The sequence below is a fragment of the Hypanus sabinus genome, chromosome 9, assembly GCF_030144855.1.
Source record: "Hypanus sabinus isolate sHypSab1 chromosome 9, sHypSab1.hap1, whole genome shotgun sequence".
Classification (NCBI taxonomy): domain Eukaryota; kingdom Metazoa; phylum Chordata; class Chondrichthyes; order Myliobatiformes; family Dasyatidae; genus Hypanus; species Hypanus sabinus.
Genome location: NC_082714.1, coordinates 135,160,618 through 135,179,729, shown reverse-complemented (window position 1 = coordinate 135,179,729; position 19,112 = coordinate 135,160,618). Strand labels below are relative to the sequence as shown.

General features: G+C 40.9%; 1 protein-coding gene across 1 annotated transcript in view; it reads left to right on the top strand.

The window, feature by feature from the left end:
* LOC132399831 (sodium/potassium-transporting ATPase subunit beta-1-interacting protein 3-like) overlaps positions 1-19,112 on the top strand; it is a 197,225-nt gene that overhangs the window by 159,885 nt on the left and 18,228 nt on the right. Inside the window, exon 5 of the mRNA XM_059980634.1 lies at positions 627-687. Coding sequence (XP_059836617.1) covers positions 627-687 — 61 coding nt within the window. The remainder of the gene's footprint in view (positions 1-626; positions 688-19,112) is intronic.

Sequence of the window (19,112 nt, the reverse complement as noted above, 5' to 3'; positions counted from 1 at the left end):
TTACAACAGTTTCAGTTGGGCGTTGATTGACCTTTGAGTCTTACAAACAACTACGGTTATCCAGATTTTCATATTCAGACTACTACACCACATGGAGCAGTTGAACACATGCCAGATAAGCAGATAAACATTCTATCTACAGTGCAGACCACCGGCTGAGTAATACAACAGGAGTGCTGTCAATTTTGAAATTATTTTGCTGACAATGTATCCTGGTTGGTGAAAATGCACTGTATTAAGAGTCTGAACAAGTTTAAAAAGAGCCTAAAGATGAAGTGGCTAGAGATAGAAAAAAAACATTGAATTAATATGGTCATTGATGTTTTTAATGAGCATATTAGAATAATCCATATTTGTTATTGAAGGCATAATCATCACTACACCAGAAACTCCCTATTAGTTTGTTTGCTTTGAGACATTTTCCACAAATGTAATTACTGATAACTTTGTGCCAATAGTAGAATCCTCTGAAGGAACTTGAATGTTTTATTTTAGATAGCGTAGTTGTTGAATAGAATATTCATGTAGAATATATTCTATTTTATAGTGACAGTGTTTGGAACTTGAAAGTAAATGTACATTTAAAATGATCTATTGTTATTAAGTCTTTCTTCTTTCCATTGCAGCTCGTTGGATTTGTCTACGCCTGTTATGTTATCAGTGTTTTTACAGAGGAAGAAGATAGCTGTAAGTAGTGGTGTGTGAAACTGTTAACTGGTTAATTGGAGTGAGACATAGTATGTGTAAAGTGAGCCAGCTGTAACAGCTTTCAGTGAGAAAGGGAACTGGAATCTTTTCTTTCAAACCCATGTGAATTATAGGTTTCAGCTCCAGTGACTTCTGGCATTGAAGGAAAAGAACACACAGAGCTATAGCAGCTGCAACAAATGTCTCACTGATTTATATGTGTAAGATGCATTATTAGACTGTACAAAACAGCTTGTACAGACACTGTGTTTGAGCAGTGACTTCTGCTACATTTTAATCTCTGAAACACCGGGTGCAACAATATGATCCAAACTTCATCTCATGCCAATCAGCTTCAAAGTTGTTTGACAAAGGTGCCTACCAGGACAGAGAAAATTGCAATCACAAATATAACAGACGATTTCTAGGCATTGGGAAAGCAATGGGTCAGAGAAATAACTCAAAATCATGGAACAAGTCTTTCAGCATTTTGCCATATTTTTGGTTTAGTCATTTTGCTTCCACATTCTGCAACTAGCCGCTAACATGTTCCCATCTTGTTCTAGGTTCCACATTGTAACATATCTCTTGAGCTGTGCCTTTGGTCACGTCCCTAATTCCTCTCCTCTTAAACTCTGAGTCTGAACTTTGTTGATGAAACAATACTGGGCAGGGTTACTTGTGGGGGAAGATCTAAAGGTGTATTGAGAGGATAGAGCCAAGTAAAGCTATAGGTCAGAAGAGTATATGTAACATAATGCAGAAAAGTGTGAAGTCATTTGCGGTGCAGGACAAAACAGAAAAACAGGTAATCTTTAAATGGTGACAACTTGGAAAATATTGATATTCAGCTGGACCTTGGAGACTTTGCAACTCAAACCACTGAAAGCCAATAGGCAGGTATAATGAACAATGGAATGAAATGTGATATATTGGTCATCGTTATGAGAGGATTTTAAAACAAAGTAAATATATTTCCAAACAATAATGTGAGACTTTAGTGAGTACGTAGAGTAATGTGTGAACGATTGTCCATTTAACAAAAATAGATATAAAACCTTAGAAATAATGCAAAAAAAAACATTCACCAGATCATTTCCCGGGATGGCAAGTTTGCGGTCTGAGGAGACTAGACCTGAATTCAAAAGAGTAAAAAACATACGCAAGGCTCAGTAAGTGTCAGGGAGGATGTTTCCTCTTGTTGAAGGCTCTAGAACCAGAATATATAATCTCAGAATAAGAGCTATGACATTTAGGATTAGGATGTAGAAGAAATTTCTTCCCTCAGAGAATTATTTTCCCCAGAGGAGCATGGAGGTCTAAGGGTTTTCATTCAAAAATGGGATGGACAGATTTCTGAACATCAGGATGTAGGGATGGTGCAACAAAATAGTGCTCAGGTAGAAGATCAACCATTACTTGATGAATGACCTTGAAGGATCCTGCTCCCACTGCCTGCATACAAATTTGTTCCATTGCTGTTCACCTGAGAAGTTCCTTTTAATACATGTGGGGGACAATTCAACACTTTGCCATGCCATTTCTTAACTGAAAGATTGGGAAGTTAAGCTGCATTACATCTTGGGTGCAAATAATTCAGTTTGCTGATGAGTGAGCAGTGATACATAGATTCTTCCCGAGTTTTAACTAATATTTTTTAAAGTTAATTTTCTAACTGGCATTGATATTTGATATAAAAACCATCAGAATTTCAGAGCATAAAGAGATCATTTGGCTAAAGAAACCTTCCCCAGTGCCAACTTCATGACAGAGCTATTAGCTTTAGACTGAAAACAGTTTTACAGCTGCGGAAGAAATGATGTGCTCTCAGAAACTGGCTTAATACAGAGTAACCTTACGAATGTCTCTGGGGTTAAGTGCCCATGCGGAAGCTCTTTTCCTTAAGTTTTGTGAGATTTTTATTTGCATTCGCATTCTTTTTTATAATCTTCCCCAATGGCTTCAACGTTACAACAACATCAACAGTATTTAATATTGGTCTATAGTGACATTTTCAGGTCTCTGAATTTTACTAACTCAGAGACCCAACGCCGTCATGTTATTTAAAGGTCCAAAACTTAAACTGCATTGTTTATCCTGAACCAGAACTATGAGCTCCCATTTCATTAGGGACGCACAGGCTCAATTGCTTCCTGTTCCTATGTTCTAAGCTTTGCCTGTGGATGTCAAAGTAATAGTTACTCTGGGGCCACTCCATACTGCAGATTGCTACTCTCCACTGCATTATAACGGTGAGTCAAACCTCACACTTGAGAGGATATATTTTCTGTTAGCTCATGGGAACAGGCAGCACGGGAACTTTGCAGGCTTCCTTAAAATGTTAGCTTTTATAGAATGTACCTAATCCCTAACAGGGACTTCCCTGGCAGTACCCTGTCCACAATGCCTGGCTGATTCCCAGGAGAGTCTCGGTGCTGCCATTCACAAAAGACGTGCCTCTCAGAACACCGTGGTTATTTGACAGCGCCAGGGTCCCTGTGAACCCTCGAGGACAGCTTCCCCCAGTTGTCTTCCCTGCTGCAGTTGGCGCAGAGTCGCCTTCAGAGGTTTGACCAGCTGGGCTACATGCTGGCAGCAGCGAAAACCTGTGACATGCCAACAGGAAAGACGGCACTGAAGCGGACACCATCAGCTCTGGTGCAAGGATTAACGAGCAGCGAAAGAGACTGATTTGAATCCTTGAGTAAATGATAGAATTTATAACATCATGAGATGTTGAATTTGTTCGTAGTAGCCTGGGGCTGCAAAGAACACGATCTCATTTCCACAGGAACTGTCAACATGTCTTCAAATAAATAGCATCCCTGTGACAAAAATTCTTTCACAGAACATTAAAAGGCAGGTTGAATTATTAATTCATATCCACAGAATCTCCAGTGATTTATTCCTTGTATTCTGTAATGCCATACCTTCCTAACCATATGCTATATGAATGAAGAATTTGTTCTTGGTGTCAAATAATTCTCCGCTATTCTTCATGCTCCCATGTATTGTGCCTGATTTAAGTTGCATGATTTTATCTGATCAATTGAAAGATTGTGAGAATTCTACCTTGGAAGGCAGAACATTGACCAGGTTGACACAGGATCAAGCCCTATGACCCACGGCATCCGGTCTGACAATGATACCAAATTAAACTAAACCTATTGTCCTGGTTGTGATCCATATCCGTCCATTTCCAGCGTATTCATGTGCCCACCAAAATGTGGCAATATTGCATCTGCCTCCACTACCACCCCTGGCAGTGTGTTCCAGGCACCTATCACTCTCAATGTTTAATAAAAACACTTTCCCGACAGTTCTCCTTTGAATTTAGTCCTTCCTTGCCTTAAAGCTTACACTCCTTTGACATTTCTACCCTGTAAGAAAGACTTTAGCTATACATACTATCTATGCCCCTCATAATTTTGTAAACTTCCATCAGGTCTCACATTTGCTTCCACTAAAGAGAAAATGATCTTTAATTGTTTTGTCTTTCCTTATTTATTTAATACTCACTAATCTGGGAAGCATCCAGATGAGCCTTAGCTGCTCTCTTTCGAAAGCTTCTACATCTTTCCTGTAATAACATGATCAGAACTGCACAAAATATTCCAAATGAGGCCTAGCATTTAGAAACTTTTTAATTGCTCTGTTAATACTCATTATTTATTTGTTCATTTTTACATTACTGACACTGGAGTTATTCCCAAATGACTTCATTGTTTTATGACTGTAAAAACTCTTCAATGCTTTAATACATAGGAGAGATATTTCATTTGTATAATCATGCTAAGTATATCACTTAAAATAATTAACTTTGGTAGGTCATCAGTCATTCATATTGTCAGCAGCTAATACAGTCACTTACCCAGATTCATCTGAATTTTTGTTAATCATATTTGTTTTATTCATTTTGAAAATGTGCTAAATTATAACTATAGAATTTCCTTTAATAGTTCATCTGGCAAATTTTGAAATATATATTCTGTTGATCATATAAAACTGATATTAAAGATGTAAAACATGTTAAGACACCACTTTCCTTTTAAAGTAAATTTTCCTTTTGGAATTATTCAGCAAATTCATCAATGTTCAATTTCAATTAATTTTTATTGGCACACTTAATGCAATACTGAGAACATTTATAATTGATATTCCAAAGCCTTTTTTGATTCAGTAAAATGTTGTTTTTGTGGATTTACTGGAGGGGTTCACATCAATTGCATAGTTTGACTTACTGTGGCACTTGCAACAATAGTAAAGTTCTTTAATTTTGAAAGAAATTCTTTTCAGCTTATATATTTTGTATGTCATAATAGTTAGTGTAAAATGTCATAATAGTTCGGCTTCTAAGGGCTCAAGTTTAATTGTCATACAGCCATGTATTAATACCCATGAATACAGCCAAATGAAACAGTGTTACTCTAGGGCTAAGGGGCAAAACACAATACCAATAATCACAAACAACACAAAACAATATATAGTACATATAAGATAGCAAGCACATAGGAGGTGTCAGTAAAATAAAGTCACGCAAAAAAATATAGACCAAGACTCTGAGTGAATGAAGGTTGCTGAAGTCTGCAGGCGAACACAATACGGCTTGTCTTCTGCAAGTGAACACTGGGCAGCAGCACTGGCTCCAGCTTGAGCTCCTCATCACACCGCCTCTGGTCGAGCTCACCGACTCTGATGCCTCTCCCCTGGGTGGCTGTAAACAGGTTTTGTGTACTTTACAACATTTAAAGACTCCTCAAAATAGCCTGCACATTAGGACACATTACTTGAATTTTCAGCATGTTCATCAACTTCTCAGATTCTCCATTTACCTGCAAATTTCAATTTCAGTTACACCAGCCATCAATTCCATCCTCATTATCACCAAGATATATTTTGTGAAGCCATTTAATGTTATTGTAATGCTATTCGTGGCCATCACAATTTCAATGCGGTGGCAAATTGCCTGCAATAGAGAGTAGAGCTTGTATGTATGTCTCAGTAACCTTTCATCAGGTCTAGTTCAAAACTCCCTTTCTGATCATTCTCACTTCTCCCTTCATCCATCTCCACCCCCCCTCCCTCCCCCCACTATTTTCACTCGCATATAAGACACAGAAGCTTCAGAAAATATACCACCAAGCTCAAACTCATGGTCAGTTTCTACCCTGTTTTTATATAAGATTTTTGAACAGACCTATTATGCAATAAAGATGAACTATTGATCTCTCAATCTAGCTTGCTATGGACAGCACTTTATTTATCTACCTGTAGTGCACTTTCTCTGTAACTGTAACAATAAATTCTACATTCTTTTTCTTCCTTCTTTTTTGTATGATCTTAAGGTACTTGTGCATGGATTGATCTGTCTCGATCACATGCAAATAAAAGCTTCCTGGTACATGTGACATTAATAAGCCAATTCCTTTCATTTTGCATACTTCTCTAATCTAACAAAGCTAGTTGTCTTGCTTTCTATGAAAAGTCTTTTGACTGATTTGACAACATACCTAGTTTGATCATTTGATTATCGAATAGATATTTTTGACACATACCGTCTTCACTTAATGACATAACAATCACTGCAAAAGTAAATTATGGTCCCTTATATTTGGGATGTTTTGCATAACAAAGTTGTATGTCTGCTATTTGGATCTAATGAATGTTTGATGTTTTTTGAACACACTCCTAAAGGCATCTAAAATAACTCTAGACACTTCAATATCGTACGTCTGGAGACACTTTTTCTGATTGTTCTTGGGTTGTAGTTTTGGGGATATTTGCACATTCTGGAGTGGCTGTACAGTCCCACTCTAGAGTGACAGTCTCATTGACAGTGGCTGCAGGTGAAGGAGGAAGGGGCTCTGGGTGATGCAGCTCTGGATTTTCTTCTGGCTCTCTTGTTGATGAGCACGTTGGCCTTTGCCTTCTCAGCATGTTTTACACCGCTTTTGACTGCGGCCCTCCGCGCTGTATGGTCTTCAACTGTTTCCTCTCATGTGCTGAGGCTGATGCCAGCCAGATTCATGACACGCGTACAGACATCCCTGTAGTGGAGGCGTGGTCACTCAGCTCACCATGCAGCATGTCTTTGGGAATGTGTCCCTGGTCCATCTGTTTTTTCACGACCCAACTGTCCGAGGAGTCTATGGCTGAGTAGGGCGTGGATGTTGGAGGTATCAGCCTGCACAGCATCTCTGTGTTGGTGATTCTGTCCTGCCAGGAGATATGCAAGATGCGCTTGAGGTAGCGTAGGTGGAACGAGTTTAGCCTCTTCTCTTGGCTGATGCATGGCATCGAGCCCATACAAGCTGAACACACCTGGTACACATACAGCTTTGACTTTGTCAGCTGTCTGCAGTTCCACACTCTCTTGTTCAGTCTGTCTGTGACAGCTGCAGCTTTGGCAATCTGCTGTTCTCCTCTGCTTCAATGGACAGGGAGCTGGTGATGGTCGACCCAAGATAGATGAAGGAGTCGACTACATCGAGAGAGCAAACATCAGTGGTGATGCTTGCTGGAGATTCTGGGCCACGACGTTTGTCTTCTTTAGACTGATGGTTAACCCAAGCTCCTTGCAGGCATGGGCAAAGCAATTAATCAATAGTTGGACTGTTGGAGTTGGCCTTCAGTTCGTGACGTCATCTGCAGGCAGCATCTCATGGATGAGGGCTGTCCTAACCTTGGTCTTGGAGCATAAGCAAGTGATATTGAACAGCTTGCCAACAGCTCTTGTGCAAAGGGAGATGCCTTCCGTGCAGTCTGCGAAAGCATATTGAAGGAACATGGAGAAGAAGGTTCCAAAGAGGGTCAGTACCAGGACATAACCTTGATTCACTCCCATGCTCACTGGAAAGGCATCAGAAGTTGCTCCATTGAAGCAGAGAGTGCTGTGCCTGTCCTTACAGACAGATGATATGATGCTATGTGGTCTTGGGGGGTCAGCTTGTCTTTAGCAAGAGTTTGAAGAGTAGGCTTCTGCTAACGAGGTCGAACGCCTTGGTCAGATCAATGAAGGTAGTGTACAGTGGCTTCTGCTGCTCTTGAGACTTCTCCTGCAGCTGGTCATGTCCACTCTAGACCTGACTGCACTGAACCTGCACTGGGATTCTGGGTAGGCAGGCTCTGAAGTCGTGCCAAGGCAACACAGGCGAACACTTTCCCCACAATGCTATGAAGAAAGATGCCACGGCAGTTGTCTCAATCACTATGGTCACCCCTGTTTCCATACAATGTAACAATGGTGGCTTCTTGCATGTCTTATGGGATGCGGCCTTTCTCCCAGTAAGGACACAGAAGCTCATGTGGATGTTGCAGCAGGACAGGCTTCCCACTCTTCAGCATTTTGTGGGGAATTCTGCCTTTCCCTGGGGCATTCCCACTGGTGAGACAGTCAATGGCTTTGCAGAGTTCCTTCAGAGATGGCAACACATCAAGCCCTTCCATGACTTATGAGTCAGGCAGTGCGTCCAGGGCAGCGTTGGTCGCCAGGTTCCGAGTTGCATACAGCTCCAGGTAATTCTCTACCCAACGTTCAAGCTGCTTTGCTCTGGTCCGTGGTGACTACCCCAGTTTTAGACTTCAATGTGGCTGTCTTGGTGGCTGATTTGATGCCGTCAAACATCCCTCTTGCATTTCTGCAGACAGCAGCTGTTCGGATTTTGCTGCACAAATTCAGTCAGTAGTTGCTTGCACAATGTCGTGCACCTTGTTTCTAGTAACTCTATGGACATCACGTGTGCCCATGCAGGGGTTTGGCTTGTAGGCCAGCAGGGTTTTCCCCTTGGCCTAGGTCACTTGCTCCATTCCTTCCCAGTCCGCTTCGTACCAGTCTGCGTTTTTGAGCTCCTTTTCCCAAATGGCTGATGGCATCACGGAGTTGTGGCCACTTGGAGTCGGTAGAGGTCCTGTCAGCAGAACAGTTCTTCACTGAGGCTTCAAAGGTGTCTGCGAACTGCTGTACTCTCTCAGAGTTCGCTGTACTGCAGGTGTTGATGTGAGATCGGCCCTTAGTCTTGGAATGATGGAGTCTCTTTGGCTTTAGCCCCACACTCGGCTGATAACAAGGGAGTGGTCTGTGTTGCAGTCTGCACTCTGCATGTCCCTGTGTCTGGTGGTGATAGGGTCGAGCTGATGCCAGTGGTGGGACTATGGGTGTCTCCCAGAGGTCTACGTGTTGGTGTTGCACAGTCCATGGTGGCAGCACAGCTCGAGCAGTCTCAGTTATTCTCATTCATCTTGCTTCATGGTCAGCTCCAACTCTAGCATTGTATTCTCCCAGCAGGTACAATAATTCAGTGCTTGGGATTCTGGACTTTGCCTCTTCCTGGGCCTTGTAGAACTAGTCTTTGGCCTCTGGTGAAGAACAAAGTGTTGGGGCATAGATGCTCAGGAGGCTTACGGGGCCGCAAAGTGATGATAAGTGGAGAACAGGGACCCTTTCTGTTCTGCCTGTTGGTGGTTCCGTGGTGGCAATGATAGACTGCAAAACCAACCCCATAATGCCTTGGGCCTTCATGAGGGAGACCCTACCAAAAGAAGGTGTAATTGGACTCGCTGATGGAACTGTTATCTGCCAAATGGATCCCCTGGAGGCCGGCAATTTCAATGTTAAGTCTGACTGTCAATAACTGTTGTTTTCTGCATCATCAGTCTATTGGTCATCAGTCAGTCTGGGACACGTAGTCTAAATGTTCTGGCTTGTGAGGCGAAGAGCTGGCATCTTCCTAGTTTTAATCGTCCTACCTGGTGCAGACTCACCGCTTGCACCTCAAGGTAAACTCTGAGCCCCACGCACCCAGTAACGCAGGCAAGCAGTGGCGGGATAGCACTTTATCTGGCTGGAGGCTGCCCAACCTAAGGCAGGTGGTAGCTGTCCAGTCAGATGCAATGATCTCTCTCACAGTCAGAAGTGGCCCCTGGTGCTCGTTCCCTACACCAATCGGATGAGCTTATAACCAGTAACTGCCACTTCCAGTGTTATGCCAATATCTTGCGACATCGATGGAGTGTCCTCTCCACGGTGTCACAGGCCAGGGCGAGGGGATATGGAGGTCATGGGCTGCCCTGATGCCAAGACCCCTCTCTCAGCATTGCTGGCAGAGTCCAATGGAAAGCAAGAGCCAGTACAGATGGTGCCAGCACTGCTGCAAGAGTTGCCCAAAGGTGATGTAGTAAGCCATCTGCCCACCTTAGGACTCCACTCTGGATTTTCTGTAGGGGTTTAGTCCTTCAGCTTTTGCCTTTCCCAAGGCACACACAAAGCAGTTTGACTATGTACCGTAGCTTTGATGGTGCTGCTGGTGAAGATTCCCTCAGCTGTTTCTCCGTAACCTCCAAAAACGAACCTAGTCTCAATGCGATTTGGTCCAGAAATCATCAGCAGCTGGCGTGACGATGCTGCTGGAGGAGCAGCCGCTGCTCCCTGGCCAAGCCCTGAGTCCAGGACCGCCTCACCGTGAGGTCTCCACAGCCTCCTGCCAGCCAGGCGGTGCTGTGCACTCTGGCTGGGCCATCAGGCAGACCTGACCAGCCTGCGCCGAAATTCAGGCCCGGCTGATGAACTTCAATATAATTACTGTAATAATCACAGAGCGGATTAGAGCTATACACCTCATGGAGTTCAGCAACAGTCTTCACGGCTGATCAAACCGGATTGTTCTGTTGAAGGTTTCTCATGCGATGAACTTTGAACACAACAAATATCACAATTGGCCATTTCAGAAGCAGCCATGAGGTAGCAAGCATGGTCAAGGGTCAAGTTAGAGGGAGCTGCAAATTTTCTTGCCTCTTCCAATTTTTAAAATGAACTAACTGTACAAGGAAATCCAATGCTCAAAGAACAACAACTGATGGTATCATCTGTATGTAAAGAGCTTATAAGGTGATGTAGGTTAGACACTATCCATTAACCTCATGAATTAGTTTCACTTCATCAATAAGCTTTGTGAAGATGAGGTGCATCACTGTTACAAAAAAACAATTAATAATGTGTCAGGACAATGACAGAGCCTTGGTTGACACCAGCCATGATTGGCTGTGTGTACATTTATTGGTTAGAATCCCAGATCCCAGTCATCATACACAAGATAGATATTAATTTCTGCAGGCAGCCTAATATAAGGAAGGAACTCCATAATATCCGAATGAATGGAGTCAAAATCTTTAGTGGGTTCAAAAACAGTCAGGTTGATGCATTTCTTGCTTTTTGTCAAATTGCTGTATGGTGAAGATCATATTAACTCTGCCATTATATAGATGGAATTCACATGGTTTTTGAGGAGGAGTTCCTGACCACTGTGAGGAGGGGACTGAGCAGAATTTTTCTGATTGTAGACAACAGAGAAATGCCTCTTCAGCTATTATCTCATTTAGATGTATCACCTTTATCCACGATTATGGTATCCCCACAGGCTCACTTTTCAGCCTCCTCTTACTCGATACAGACAATGGCATTCTGGTTTTATGAGTGAAAGTTCTCACTGGTGGGTTCTGGAAGTTCAACAAGTATATTATCTGCTCCAGAGGTTTTGTTGTTTTTCACTTGGCATGAACCCTTTCTGACACCCATTGGTCAGAAGTGACAGCAAATTGGGATTGAAGAGTTTGCTGAGGGGTCAAAGGCACATATTTCAAGGACAATGCAGTTGAGATCTTCAAAGTGTTCCTTTTCTCCTTTCTTAAGTTAACTTTTCTTCTTTGCTCTCATTTGGATGGGGTCTTCATTCCTTGGCTGCTTCAAACAACTTTGTTGTCGGTAAGTTGCTAAGCTTCCTGCACTTTTTCTCTCGCTACCTGTTCTTTAGGTCACATGTTTTCTTCTGGATCTCAGCCTTCAGGTGCCTGTAGAATTGGTTCTGTTTCTTTGAGGCATGGCAGAATTCTGAGTTCTGATCCAGTATCACATTTTGTTTAATTATTGAATCCACTGGACTCAGTAAGATCAGGGCTGATCTTTTCCAAGGTGCTACATTAACCGATAGCACAGGCAGAGATTGTCTCCTAATTGGGATAAACTCAACCTGGCCCAATGTTATTTGCTCATTAACATACATGCACATCTGCAAACATACGATGAAGCTATTGCCAATGTGTATCCTTATTTGGAAATGTTTACAGTGATCAATTTCTTCAAACCTGTATAAAATCACAAGAGCTGACCTCTGACTGATAGCTTTAGCTTGGTCTACATACCATGACATTCCTTTCCCCCCGGTACTCCTTCTCCTTCTCTTTTATCCCACGGTCCATTCTCTTTTCCTATCAGATTACATCTTCTCCAGCCCTTTGCCTTTCCCACCATCTTTATTCGGTCACCCCTAGCCTCCTGGATTCACAGGCTGTGGTGGAGGCCAAATCTGTGGGTATATTTAAAGCGGAAGTTGATAGTTTCCTGATTGGTCAGGACATCAAAGGATATGGTGAGAAGGCAGGTGTATGGAGTTAAGTAGGATCCAGGATCAGCCATGATGGAATGGCGGAGCAGACTCAATGGGCTGAATGACCTAATTCTGCTACTATGCCTTATAGTCTTATCACTTTCTACCTTATCCTCTTTCTCCACCCTCCACCTTTTTATTTTGGCATCCTCCCCACTTACTTTCCAGTCCTGATGAAGGGTCTCAGCCCAAAACATTGACTATTTATTTCCACAGATGTTGCCAGGCCTGCTGAGTTCCTCCAGCATTTTGTGTTAGTTGCCCTTTATTGTACGCTGATTTTCAAATTCATCACAGGGAAACACAATTTGCTAAGAGCTCCTTTCTCATTTTTGCATATCTTATCTCTGCTTCCTTTGATGTGAAGACAACTGATAACCATTATATATAATTATTATCGCAAGTTCTGAGTGAGCTGCAGCAATTTGTAAAGTTACTGCCTCCTCAATATTATAATTTCTAAAACCTGGCAAAGTTATTACGGTGCTGTTTCTTGGGTTTCTTCCCAGAATGGCTCTGCAAATCTCTGTGCAGCTTCAACATGTCTGATGCAACCCAACAAATATTGAAATCCTATAAGACCATAAGACATAGAAGCAGCCATTTGGCCCATCAAGTCTGCTCTGCCATGGCTGATCCATTTCCCTCTCAACCCCATTCTCCTATCATTTCCCATAACACTTTGCATCCTGACTAATAAACAACCTAACAACCTCCACCTTAAATGCCCCCAGTAACCTGGCCTCCATAGCTGCCTGTGCCATAATCTGCATGGTTTTACCACCTTCTGGCTAGAGAAATTCCTCCGCAATTCTGTTCTAAATGGACATCCCTCTATTTTGAGGCTGTGCCCTCTGATCCTAGACCAAAGATCTCCACTAAAGGAAACATCCTCTTCACATCCACTCTATCGAGGCCTTTCAATATTTGATAGGTTTCAATGAAATCTCCCCTCATTCTTCTAAATTCCAGTGACTATAAACCTCTGCAGATTTCCTCGTGTTTGGCCTTCAATCGCTGCTGACATAATAACCCTTCCATTCCAGAGCCATTCTCATGAACCTCCTTTGAACAGTCTCCAATGTCAGCTCATCTTTCTTAAATAAGGGACCCAAAGCTGCTCACAATATTCCAGTGCCTTATATGGCCTCTGCATTACATCCTTTCTTTTATATTCCAGTCCTCCTGAAATGAATGCTAACATTGCATTTGCCTTCCTCACCACCAACTCAACCTGCAAATTAACTTTTAGGAAATCCTGCATGAGGACTCTCAAATCATTTTCTACCTTGGAGGTTTGAATTTTCTCTCCATTTAGAAAATAATCTATGCTTGTATTCCTTCTACCAAAGTGCTAGTGGGAGACATAACAACAATCTGCTGGTTTACAATGTTAAAAGACCATTTTGTTGCTTTTTTTGAGTTCTGTGTCTGAAGATCGTAAAGAGATCTGCCTGTCTCCAGAGCCCAAGATCTTAGGCTTCCAAACACGAACAGGATTCTCAGGCCAAACCCTCGGCATGTCGAATAATGGCCAGTCGTGGAACCCCGAGAACGGGTCCCATTCCCGCAAAGAACCAAAGCCTGCGTGTAACTCCAGGTCAGGGTCTTTTAAAAGTGAAAAATAAAGATGTTAAAGGTGGAAATAGAGCTGTTTCCGAAGATGCAAGCAAAGGAGTCGCCATTAGGCGCCATCACCCCTCCTAAACTCCACCTTTCTGTTGGTGTTTAAAATTTTCCCAATCCTCTAACTTCCCACTAATCTTTGCTCTATTATGTTCCATCCTTTTGGCTTTGTTGGCTTTGACTTTGCTTGTCAGTCACAGTTACATCATCCTGCCTTTAGAATACTTTTCTTCTTTACGATGCATCTATCCTGCGCCTTCCGAATTGCTCCCAGAAGCTCCAGCCATTGCTGCTCTGCTGTCATGCCTGATGGTGCCCCCTTCCAATTAACTTCAGTCAGCTCCTCTCTCATTCTTCTGTAATTCCCTTTACTCACCTGTAATATTGATACACCTAACTTTAGTCTCTCCATCTCAAATTGCAGGGTGAATTCTATCATATTATGATCACAGGCCCCTAAGCTTCCTAATCTTATCTGGTTCATTACATAACACCCAATTCAGAATTGCTCACCCTCTAGTGGGCTCAATTACAAGCTGCTCTAAAAAGCCAAGTGTTTATTGTAGTTTTATATTACTTCTACTGTTTCTCTAAAGTCTGCAACTACATCATATAACTGTACTGAATTCTGGTTTTTCCACCAGCTCATGCAATTGCCTTTAAAGAACATTGTCATTGAGCTAATCCCAAATATCATGCATTTCCAGTACACTGTATGGTGACTAATCATCAATGTTATATGCCAAAACTCATTTTAAGCATTAAATCCACCCACATGCTGCTAAAGTTTTCACGATTCTTAATGCTCAAAATGAGTTAGCAGTCGATGAAGCTTTTTAAAATATCATTATTGAAGTCTTTAATAACTGTAGCTGAATAATCCTGCATCACAAAAGCTCCTGTTGAACATATCTAAGTAGTTGTTGTTTTCTGGGTCAGAAAACCTTACCGGATCATACCTTTTAATGTTTATTTCAGCATATCCCTTAAAGCGACATGTAGATCTATTGTTTCAAAGAGACTAGCTTGGGGATTCTCCCATATGTTGTCCAATTCTATCACTAAAAAAATTCAAAATATATTACCATTAACTATTCTGGGATGGTCTTTTACCACAGTACTGAAGACTGAAGTTGGTTGTATTCTATTTCAACATTATCATTATAACTAATAATATTCATGCTCAAACAAGCTGTACTGTTCACAAAAAACATTATGCTCATGATGGGGATTCTAAAGTAATAGTTCCCTCTGCCCTCCAACTGGAAAAGAGTTTAATCTTAACCTGTAATTGGTGATGTATGTGGTTGCACCTTTGTTTAAAATCATTTGCTGCAATATTGTGAACTGAACTGCATCATATTGAATTGTAGTGTCTATTTAAAATCATAGGTAGTTGCCTGACTCTGTCATCCAAACCAAAGTACTGAATTCATTGGCCATAAAAAACTATTATTGATTTTTAATAAATGACTCTGCCTGGTTGTTTAAATGCAAATTCTTTTTCCGTACTATTTCTTGTAAAATGATTATCTATATTTGCTACATATTCTAACACAAATAAGACACAATCTTCTCATGTGGAACTTGAGCTTCTGCTCACAATTCTAACACTCATTTCTTTAACTATAGTTTTAAACATATTTCTATTATCCCTAGTTATTTCTTTTGATTTACATGCTGCATGTGTTGTATTTTGTTGGTTTACTGATCATTTTAAGTTATGACTATAAGACATAGGAGTTGAATTAGGCCATTTGGACCATCGTGTCTTCTCCACCATTCCATCATGGCTGGGATTTAACATCCTTTTCAACCCAATTCTCCTATCTTTAAACGTTCCTCATATAGTAAACCTTTCATTCCCAGAATCATTCTCGTGAACCTCCTCCGGACCCCTCCAAAGCCAACACATCTTTCCTTAGTTCAGAGGCCCAAAATGGCTCTAAATACTCCAAGTGTGATCTGGCCAATGCCTTATTAAGCTTCAGTATTATATTTTTATATTCTAGTCTTCTCAAAATTAATGCTAACATTGCATTTGCCTTCCTTACCAGCACTTCAACCTTCAAATTAACCTTAAGGGAATCCTGAATGAGGACTCGCCTTTGTATCTCTGATATTTGAATTTTCTATCAGTTTAGAAAATTTATCCCTTTTGCCTACACTATATTCCATCTGCCACTTCTTTTCTCATTCTCCTTATCTACCTCACCTAAGTCCCGCAGATTCCCTGTTTCCTCAACACCATCTGTCCCTCCACCTATCTTTGTATCATCTCCAAATTTGGCCACAAAACCATCAATTCCGCCATCCATGTTATTGATATATACCATGAAAAGAAGCACTCCTAACACCAACCCTTGTCACTGGCAGCCAGCCAGCAAAAGGCCCCTGCATTCCCACTCTTTGCCTCCTGCCAGTCTGCCAATCTTCTGTCCATGCTAATATCTTTCCTGCAATACCACAGGCCATTACCTTATTAAGCAACCTCATGTGCAGTGAAGCACTCTGTTAAAGGCCTTCTGAAAATCCAAGTAAACAATATCCATTGACTTTCCTTTACCTTTCTGCTCTCTGACATCTGATAAATCTCACTTTTTTTTAAAAGATTAGGTTAACTTCTCAAAATTTCCCACTCTTTGCAGCAATTGTAAACATACCTTTCACTGAGTTTTTCTTCTTGTGTAACTCTATGAAACTTACATCATTCAGTAAGTTTTTGTAATGCTATTCCATACTAGTCTTGATTTTCCAGCTCCCTGGATTCAAATGTTGAATTGATGCTCTCAAAGGGAAAGTGTTTGCATGTTTATTAGTGCAGGCATAACCTCCAAACACATGCACTAGTTTGTCTCCATCCCCTTTTTGGCCCCCTTTGTCCAAATCGATTAACCTTTAAACATCTCTACCCTTCAGAGTAAAATGTGTTATTACCTGGATGCTTTCCATCATCTGCTACTGCTTCATTGCCACAAGCATAGTTTTGTCAATCTAACTCGAAGATCCTCCAATTTTCTGGAACATTGTCGGAATGAATTCTGTAAAGTAAAGCACTTTTGGAAGCCATTGTACACACATTTGTGTTTTTGAATAACTTAAAATAACATAGCCAGCTACAAGCTGTTCTCCAAAAGTGAGAACTGATTTAAAGATGCACCTTTCACCTGTTAACTATGCATCAATTTCTCTTTAATCTATGAAGGTATCTGAGGTTTGTTTCAAAGAAACTGGGCAAGGCTGGTTGAGATTGTTTACTTTTAATAAAATGCTATTAGGATGCTGGCATAGTTGGATTTGTTTATTTGCTTCATCACAGGGTTGCACCAGAGAATTCTTTGGAATATACAAATATCAAAGATGACTCTAGCACCTCAGCAACTATTGCCACAGCTTTTACTCAATAATGCCAAGTGTCATATGATGCACATACAAAACTGAAGTGCCTGAATTAAGACTGGAGATGATCATTTAACCAAGAATCTTAGAAAGTGGAGTCAAGACCAGCCAGGGAATTCAACCCACAATATTCTGATCATGAGTCACAGTGAAGCTGGCAATACATTTTATGTGAAAGCATCTATCCCTAATTCAGGATTTAAACATTTCAACCTTGTTTGAGGATAGGTGAAACATCAAACATAATCTAACTTAAAATCTGTAACAATTCATTTCATGCCAACAGTTCTACTTGTTACCCAAGAAGTTCTTATATGTCATATGAATTAAGTTTTAATGTTGATGGTGAGTATCCATACCTAGCATCAGATTACACACAGGAGGATCAAGATGTAAGGCTGCTGGTAATTCAATTTGTTACCTCAGTTTGTCCAGATGTGTGAAAATCAAGGTCCTTTAATTGGTTTTATAGAGGAGAGAAAACACTGGATACTATAAACAATTATTTAGGCATTATTCTAATCTCCATGTTCTCTTAAGGATATAGAGCTACTGGACAAGGTGCTCCGATCATTAGCAAGCATTTTACCAGAACTGCAAGAAGGCAAAACTAATGTGGAGGTTTATTCTTGAGAAGAAGCTGAAGAGTAACTTGGCAGCAAGATTTTAAACCATGAATTGGTTTAGTAAGTTAGATATGGAGAAGATGTTTTCACATCATGGTCAGACCAGAACTATAGGTAGTTGGGGGAGGGGGATACATAAAAAATTGCATGGAAGATGAGGGAGAGCAGCTTTACCCAGAATCACTAAGAAGTGAAATTTCCTCCCATAAGTTATTGAGACAATTAACATAAATATAGGAAGCTAAATAAATATGTGAAGTAGAGAAAAGACCGTTGAGACGGTGAGCTGAAGTAACACACTTCAGTGGAAGAAGACCTGCGTGGAGTATAAAATCAGAATTAGCCGCTCAAGTTGACTGACGCGTTTCAGCTCTCTGACTTTTATAGAATTCATTGCATTGGCTTCCCTTATAGTGTCACGTATATTTTATTACCCTGAAGTAAATTGTGTCTGCAGTGAAAATCTTTGCGATGTTTTTTCCACTAAGTATCGGCAATGATATCTTGTTCCCTGTTGTATCATCACTCATTTTCATTCACAACTCTTCAGTCCAGAATACTCTGCTTTATTAAACCTGTACATTATGTCACATGTGCTTATACAAGTTGCTGTTTCCAAATTACTGAGAAACCTGAATCCGATACGAAATGTTGTCTCTGCCATATTTAACAACCTCTACTTATCTGCATTCACTAAAGTTAGCAATTTGTCTCATTTTCTTTAACCTTTCAACTGTGTCTTTTGACCGTGCGTTGCATACAGTTCTCAAATCAATTCTATGGTGTCCTTCAGATCTGAATTACTTAAATATATCATGTCATCACATGGCCTGTAAGGGCACTGTATTGTGATGAATCCCTGACAAATAAATCATTTTTATGCTCTTCCAGATGAGGGAGGTCCATGTTATGAAATAGAATATTTTGTCATTTATTCCACCCATGTCATTGTAAGCATTTCAGGTTCTGTATCATATGGTTAGGTATAAACTCCCCTATAACCCAGAAAGACTTCTGCCTGTAGCAGCACGAGGAAATGACCACAGACAAATAATGCTTTCAGTGCACTCTGGTTTTGCTGTGACAATGTCAGAATTAATAACTGAAAACAAGCAATTGAATTGAATTGATTTTATTTCTTACATCCTTCACATACATGAGGAGTAAAAATCTTTACGTCTTGCCTAAATGTGCAATGTGCTATCGTAATAATTTATGATAAATAGAACAGTTGATGTAATATAGAGTACAGTCACATCAGCGTGATTTAAGCAGTCTGATGGCCTGGTGGAAGAAGCTGTCCTGGAGCCTGCTGGTGCTGGAATTTATGCTGTGG